The following is an 8,008-nucleotide window of genomic DNA, read 5'->3' on the forward strand; positions in this document are numbered from 1 at the left end:
GAAATTCCATCATAGCTCTTTTATTGTCCACTCAGTAGGAATAGTTATTTGTAAATCCTACTGCCCCAGTATGGTCCTAATCTCTTCGAACACAGCTCCACTCTGAGCCAAACCACAAATTCATCATGCCTTCTTAAGTTTTATTTTACTTACTTATTTAGAAGTATGATGCCTGTCTACCACGACCAGGACTGCTGACAGCAAAGTGCCATACATCATAGCAAAATTTTTAAAACATCTTGAAAAAGGGAACATATTTTCTGAAATTCACTGCCAGCGGATGTAAAGGATGATCAAGAGTCTAGATGCTTTAAAATGGGATTAGACATATTCATGGAGGATAGGTCCATCAAGGGCTACTAACCGCAGTGACTAAAGGGAGCATCCATATTGAGAGGCAGTAACAACTAAGAACTTAGGAGGCAACATCAGAGGAATTCCTTGATCTCTGTACCCTATTTGTTGGCCCTCCAGGGCAACTGATCAGACAGTGTGAAACTGGATGCAGGGCTCTTCTCAGGGCTTTTTTTGTAGCAGGAACTCCTTTTCATATTAGGCTACACCCCCCTGTTGTAGCCAATCCTCCAAGAGCTTAAAGTAGGCCTTGTAAGAAGAGCCCTGTAAGCTCTTGGAAGACACACACACAAAAAAAACCCTTCAAAAAAAGCCCTTAGCTGAGAGCAATATGAGAATTCTCATGCCATGCAAAGCTTCAGGTACAAGAGGGCAGGCTCTTCCAACCCTCCCCCCAGCTTAGGCAAGGTTATGGGTGACTTGTGGTACAGAAAGCACACTAGACAAGGTTAAAATACAAATGTCATGTTATTCTTTACATATCTATATATGCTTTTTTGTCTGTGAACTGTTGCTCCTACTTAATCAAAATGGCAAATGAATACACTGGTGAGTGAAAGGCAGTGTGGGGTCATGGTTAAGAGCACCAGACTAGGTTCTGGGAGACCCAGTTTGAAATCACCACTCCTGCCATGGAAGCTCACTGACATCGGGCATTACACATTCTCAGCAATGTTCCCTCTAAGCTGTGGAATCTTGTAAGCAAAAATTTTACTTTGTCAGCTTAGAGGGAACACTGATTCTCAGCCTAACCTACCTCACAGGGATGTTGTGAGCATAAAATGGAGGAGAGGATAATGATGTAGGCCACTGGGGAGAAAAATCATAAAATATCATAAAACTCAATAACTTCCCTTTCTCCACACTGTAATAAACTCAGACTCCCCTATTCTATTTCTTCTGAGTTCCAGTCTAACTAGGAGAATAGTTAAAATTGATTCTGGAATTGGATTATGCACCCTTTAGTGCAACTACCTGCGGTTCATTTGCATTTTCCCTGTCTCCTTCCATGACCATAATATATTCTCTGAAAAACACTGCATGAGGGAGGGGGGACAGAGGAACAATCTAGACATATACAGAACTGCTACAATATTCTTTGTCACCATAGTTTCATCAGAAACATATATTTTAATGTTGTTGTATCTTTCATTTTGTAAAGGCTGGTTTTGCTTTATTTTTGCCAGTATTCAAAAGTTTATGTGTTCAAATGTAAATTATTGCAGCAAAAGAAACTTGATGCAAACATACAAATGGTGAATGTAATAGTGGCCATCTTCAAGTATTTGAAGATCTGTCATATAGAGGATGGAACAAAGTTGTTCTCTGTTGCCCCAGAATATCAAACCAGGACCAATGGATTGAAATTATATCATAAGAGTTTTTGGCTAAACCTTCGGAAGAACTTCTTGACAGTTACAGAAGTTTCTCCGTGAAACAGGCTTCCTCAGAGGTGGTGGGCTCTCCTCCTTAGTTTTTCAGCAGAGGCTAGATGGCCTTCTAACACCAACACTGATTCTGTGAATTTGGCAGATCATGAGAAGGAAGGGAGGGAGGGAAAGATGAATCATTGTTCAGCTTTCATGGACCTTTCTTACATGCCCAGGGTACTGCTGATCTCCACTTTGGGGCCAGAAAGGAATTTTCCTGCAGGTGAGCTTGGCCAGGGATCCTGGAGGTTTTTTTGCCTTCCTCTGGGCATAAAGCAAGGGGTCACTGGAGGGAGATGACTTGTGCATTTCCTGAATTGTGCAGGAGACAGGACTAGATGACTCCTGAGGTCCCTTCCAGCTGTATGTTTCTATACAAATGCATCACTGTGGTATGATTTCATGAATGTGTATGTTCACATTAGTAATACAGCTAGGGGAAAGACACAAGAGAAGAAATCTGTATCAAACTGTGCGTGCGGGGCATTTTGTACAAAATTCAGACTTCTTTTAAAAAGGCGTTTTTAATTCTGTGTGGTTCATATCGAAAACCATACCAGGAGATTTGGGATTCCAAATGCATGGAAGCACTTGGGGGAACAGAACTTCAGAAGCAGTGTTAACCTTCTGTGGAATATATTGAAATCTTACATGCCACGCAAAAATTCTTCTACATGCATTTTTCTCTTTTATTTTCAACATAGTTCTCGCTCTTTTCTCTTTGCAAATTCCAGCAGTGTAGACCTCAGCAAATAAAGTATGGAATGCAGGTGGCACGCAAATCCTATTAATTCATCCAAGTATGGAAATGCAATCCTTTTGAAGTAAAAAAAAAGTGTAGTGGTGAGATGCTAAAGAGCTCAGCACCACTCAGCTAAGTATATAAAATGCTCTTCCCTTCTGAGGAAGATAACCCTGACTTACAGCACAGAATAAGTCCTTTAAGTGATGTAAGAGGGCTCGAACAGTATTAGAGTGAAATACTTGCTAAGTGCCCTATATGTTCACAAAGTGCTTTCAGCAACTGGAAATGATTCAGAGATTTCACATCATTTAGAACTGCTAAGAACCACCACAGGCCAAGGGCCTACCTGGCCACCAGTGGGGGGATGGAGGGTGGGGTTGCCAGAGCCGCCCTGAGCCTGCTTTGGCAGGGAAGGCGGGGTATAAATGGAATGGTTTTTATTATTATTATTATTATTATTATTATTATTATTATTATTATTATTATTATTATTATTATTATTATTATTATTATTATTATGGAAATTCCTGGTGGCTTGAGGATAGAGCCTAGGGAGGGCAGGGACCTCAGTGAGGTACAATGCCATAGAGTCCTCCTGCCAAAGCATCCAATTTCTCCAGGGGAACTATCTCTGTAGTTTGGAACTACAATTCCATACTGTAATTGAGCTATAATTCCAGGGGATTCCCAGGTTCCACCTGGAGGCTGGCATCCCAAGCCTACCTATATTTTCTCCCTCTCACACTCTCTCTCTCTCTCTCTCTCACACACACACATACACACACACACAGACATTGCAGACAACATGCATACTGAAATCAGCATAAGTGGAGGGGAAGTGAGTACATACTCTTGCACTGCCCCAGTACAGTTGCCAACTCTGGGTTGGGAAATTTTGGATATTTGTGGCTGCAGCCTGGGAAACACAAGGTGTGGGGAATGGAGAGACCTCATCAGCATATAATACCGTAGAGCCCTCCCTGCAAAGAAGGAGAACAAGAGATTGGATTTATATCCCGCCTTTCACTTGGAATCTCAGAGTGGCTTGCAATCTCCTTTCCCTTCCTTTCCCCACAACAGATAACCTGTGAGGTAGGTGAAGATGAGAGAGCTCTGAGAGAACTGCTTTTAAAAGAGCAGCTCTTTCAAGAACTGTGACTGACCCAAGGTCACTCAGCAGGTGTATGTGGAAGAGTGGGGAATCTTACCCGCTTCTCCCAGATTAGAATCCATGAATTTAATCACTAGACCAAACAGCCATTTTTGAACCAGGGTTCTCTGTCTGCTAGCTGATCTTCTAATTGAGCTCAAGGCTGCAGCCATCAGGATAAGAGCCGTAGAACAAGAGCCCTTTGGTTCCTGTCCTTCAGCTCACATCTTTGGGCACACTCAGGTCTTAAGTACCTGAATGCTAAAAGGAGGGAAAAAATAGCTCAGCAAGATGCTATTTAGCTGCCGCTACCAAGCAGGATAGTTACCTGCAGTAATCAGTCTTAGCTACCTGCAGCATTTTATCACAGTGACAACAGCATGTGGGAGTTCTTGAGCACTGGTTTTCCAGCTATGTTCTGAGGCACCCTAGACTTCCCTGAAAGCTTTTCAGGATTCCTTAGCAGAAGTGAAATATTCTGGAAACTGGGTTTTTCATCATTACTGAAGTTCCCTTGCTATGACATCAGCTGCACTGTTGGTTCTAAGGTGTCAGCCAGAGCTGATTTGTGTAGGGTGACAACTAGATGGAAAAAGTATGCCGGACATCCCATGAAAACTGAATTCAAGCCCAAGGACACATATCAGATCCTTAGGTCACTTTTTTATTTGGATCAGAGTTTGCTATGAATTGTCTATGATACAGATAGCTTTTCTATCTACTGTCCCCTTCTATTACAGGCCTACTATAATCATCATGTGTTGGCTTTGCTCCAGACTCTGGTTACTGGTGGAACCACCCCACAACTGGAAGAATATCTGGCAGAGGAGACGTCACTGAGTGGCAGTTATAACAACATAATACAATTTGCTCCACGAAACAGGTGCAAGCTTGCACTATTACCAATAGCAGATGATCCAGATTTATTAGATGGAATCCTGGTGAGTTATATTGAGTGCCAATATATTTTACTTTAAGCTATCAGTCTTAATTAGCATCAGGTGCCCCTTCCATCAGTCAGCACTCCTCCAGGGTCTAGAAGTGGGGATGGGGGAGAACAACGGTTGAGGAAACAGAAACCAAGAGTCGGGGGGGGGGGGGAGTGGTATTCATTTCCCTGCAAGCCTCATATTATATTATGCCAACTTACTGATGTACAGACACAACTGAAGAATGTGTACATTTTTGGCAGGCGGGGGGGCCTGGTATTAATAGGGTTGCCAATCCCCAGTTGGGGGCAGAGGATTCCCTGGTTTGAAGGCCCTCCTCCCGCTTCAGGGTTATCAGAAAAGGGGAGGGGGAGGGAAGTGTCTGCTGAGCACTCCATTATATCCTGTGGAGACCGATTCCCATAGGGTATAATGGAGAACTGATCTGTGGGTATCCAGGGCTCTGGAAGGGGCCCTGTTTTTCAGGTAGAGAGAACAAATTTTCAGCATAGCACCCTGTGCCTCTCCTCAAAACACACCCCTAGTTTAAAAAAAGACCAGCGGGTCCAATTTCATGAGCCCCAAAAGAAGTCCCTATCCTTCATAATTTCCAAATGGAGGGAAGGCATTTAAAAGGTGTGCAGTCCCTTCAAATGTGATGGCCAGAATTCCCTCCCAGAGTTCAGTTGTGCTTGTCACACCCTTGCTCCTGACTCCACCCCCAAAGTCCCTCGCTAGTTCTTTAGTCAGACTTGGCAATCCTTCTGGTATAACAAAACAGAAAATGGCATGATTTTTTTAAAAAAACACATACACACACAAATTTGAGTTGCACTATGAAAAAATGGACAAGAAATCTGAAATCACCAAGGTTTGCAGAAACAGCTATACAATTTAGGGTTGCCAGGTCTGTGTTGGAAAATACTTGGAGACTTTGGGGATGGATTTGGGAGAGGTGGGATTTGGGGAGGGGAGAGGTCTCAGCATGGTCCAATGCCATACAGTCCACCCTTCAAAACAGCCATTTTCTCCAGGGGAGCTGATCTCTGCCAGCTGGAGATGTAAAAGTGGGATATTACAACTGGAGTTGTAAAAACGGGACATTTCCAGGCCCCACCTGGAGGCTGGCAACCCTAATACAATTCCCAAGTGTGCAGATGCTTGATCTACATGCTAGGACCAAGTTGGAAGTTATAGAGTACATGCATATAAAAATGGTGTACATTAAACATGTACATTCCATTTAATAAATATGACAAATGGGAAAAAGAAACCTACAAAAAGAGTAACAAAGGCCTACTCAGAATTGTTTTTTTTAATTACAAGAAATGAAATGGGAACTATTCCCACATATTCCAAGGAGGGTCAGAAATAGAGACATATGTATGGGCCTTCATATTTCATGCACTTATTTTTTCAGTATTTTTGTAGCTTATTCAGTGTCCTCCCAATATGGCATTTCATTTTGCTTTTATTTGTTTTGTTGGGTGCATAGCTGAAACCTGAATGCATTTTATACATTAGCTCTAAAAATCTAGGACAAGATCATTTCCACATACTTTTAAAAAAAATTAAAAATGCAGTACTTTCAAATAAAACAATCTTTGAAATAAGTGAACACAAAGCAGAAAAAAGTGGTTTTCATCATGTGTGTTTTGCTTTGGTGGAAGGCAGGCATGAAAAGGTATTTGATGTCAAATCACAGCCAACAAGAAATTCAGAAACTGCTGATTTAAACTATGGTCCCCAATTGGTATTTCACCAAATAAACCATGTGAACAGTGAGCTAGTTTTCTGGTGTGTGTTTTTTTTTCTTTTCTGCAGATCTTTTTTGGAGATGTCTACTGCAAAGCACTTGACATGCTTGGGATCATTTGCTTTGGTCTTTATCGCATAGAAGAGGAGGAAAATAATCCAGTTGAAAATAGGAAAGTACACTACAATCAGGGCTTTCTTCTTTTTTTTTTAACAGGAATGCCAAAAAACACAGTTATGGCTGGCTTGGTGTCAGGGGGTATGGCCTGATATGCAAATGAGTTCCTGCTGTGCTTTTTCTACAAAAGGAAAACACCCCTGACTACAATTTAATCTTCCCATGCAACTTTAGTGTTCAAAATACTGTAGTTCACTTGTCTGGGTGGCTATCAAACATGTAGAGTGTATTTTGAAGCAGTTATTAAACCAAAGAAGCAAGCCACCAGGCAACAAGAATTACCTTCTTCTATTCCTTTCTGTCTTGATATGACTCCATTTTATGCTGTAGTTGTGCAAAATGCTGCTCAGTTTCTTGTTTGTTTAGAACATCCCCCAGCTGTTCCTGATGTCATTATATTCTGGGAAGTCTGCACTGGTACCACTAGCTAATTGGCAGCTGTTAGAGTTCCCCTTTCTAAATCCATTGTAGTCAGTGGGCTTAGAATGGTATATTACTGTTTTGAACTGTGCTATTAATTTCATGTCATAGCCCAATCTCATCAGTTCTTGGAAGTTAAGCAGAGTCAGCCTTGGATGGGAAACCGCCAAGGAAGTCCAGGGTTGTTATGCAGAGGCAGGCAATGGCAAACCACCTCTGTTTGTCTCTTGTCTTGAAAACCCCATGAAAAGTCTCCATAAGCCAGCTGTGACTTGACAGAACTTTCCACCACTAATTTCATGACTGCAAATGTCCCTGTCATTCATAAACCATGATGCTACTACCCAGTCTAGGCTTGTTTATCTTGGATATCTCACAATTTGGTCATCTTCAACATTTCCAGACATATTAAAGCCCAAACTGCAATGTGGGACTCACCTCAATTTTTTTTACCAGATATGCCCATCACCACCCCTATTTTAGGTGATCAGATGCAAAAGAGGAGATCAGAGCTGTATAGAAAACAATATTTTCTCAGACGCAGTTTGCCATGAAAGGATGAAAAAGGGTTAAAGGCTTCTTGGGTCTTCACATTCTGACATAGCTGACTTTTATTTTTTCTCTCTCTCTCTTTTTCGTTTTTCTTTATGGAAAAAAATTAGGTTTGTGATTTCCCGGCCATCCAACAATTTGGAGATCTTTGCTTCTGATCTAGTCTTTTGCCTTGTTCCATCGAACACTTCAGCAACTGACCTGACTGATGTGATTGAAAATATTATACCAAAGCAACGGAGACAAGGCTTGAGTAATACAAAAGCAAAAGTATTTGGTTAATTATATATATATATTTTTTAAAAAAAGAAAGAAAAATCAGATGAAGACTATTTATTTTTCCCCTGGGATGACGATGAAAGGGGGGGGGGGGAGTGTCTTACAAGTGCAAAAAAAAAAAAAAGACTTAAGTTGGACAGAGTCAGTTCAGAAGCTGCAGAGTAAAGGGATTTGTGCCTTGCTTGTCACCAATACCAATGGCATTGGTGTGGAGTC

General features: G+C 41.5%; 1 protein-coding gene across 1 annotated transcript in view; it reads left to right on the plus strand.

Moving 5' to 3' along the window:
• Positions 1-7,795, plus strand: part of KCNU1 (potassium calcium-activated channel subfamily U member 1) — a 178,393-nt gene extending 170,598 nt beyond the window's left edge. The window contains exons 26-29 of the mRNA XM_060251612.1: positions 4,420-4,620; positions 6,433-6,540; positions 6,872-6,897; positions 7,624-7,795. Coding sequence (XP_060107595.1) covers positions 4,420-4,620; positions 6,433-6,540; positions 6,872-6,897; positions 7,624-7,795 — 507 coding nt within the window. The remainder of the gene's footprint in view (positions 1-4,419; positions 4,621-6,432; positions 6,541-6,871; positions 6,898-7,623) is intronic.
• Positions 7,796-8,008: the final 213 nt, after the last annotated feature.

The sequence above is a fragment of the Heteronotia binoei genome, chromosome 12 (genome assembly GCF_032191835.1).
Source record: "Heteronotia binoei isolate CCM8104 ecotype False Entrance Well chromosome 12, APGP_CSIRO_Hbin_v1, whole genome shotgun sequence".
Taxonomy (NCBI): Eukaryota; Metazoa; Chordata; class Lepidosauria; order Squamata; family Gekkonidae; genus Heteronotia; species Heteronotia binoei.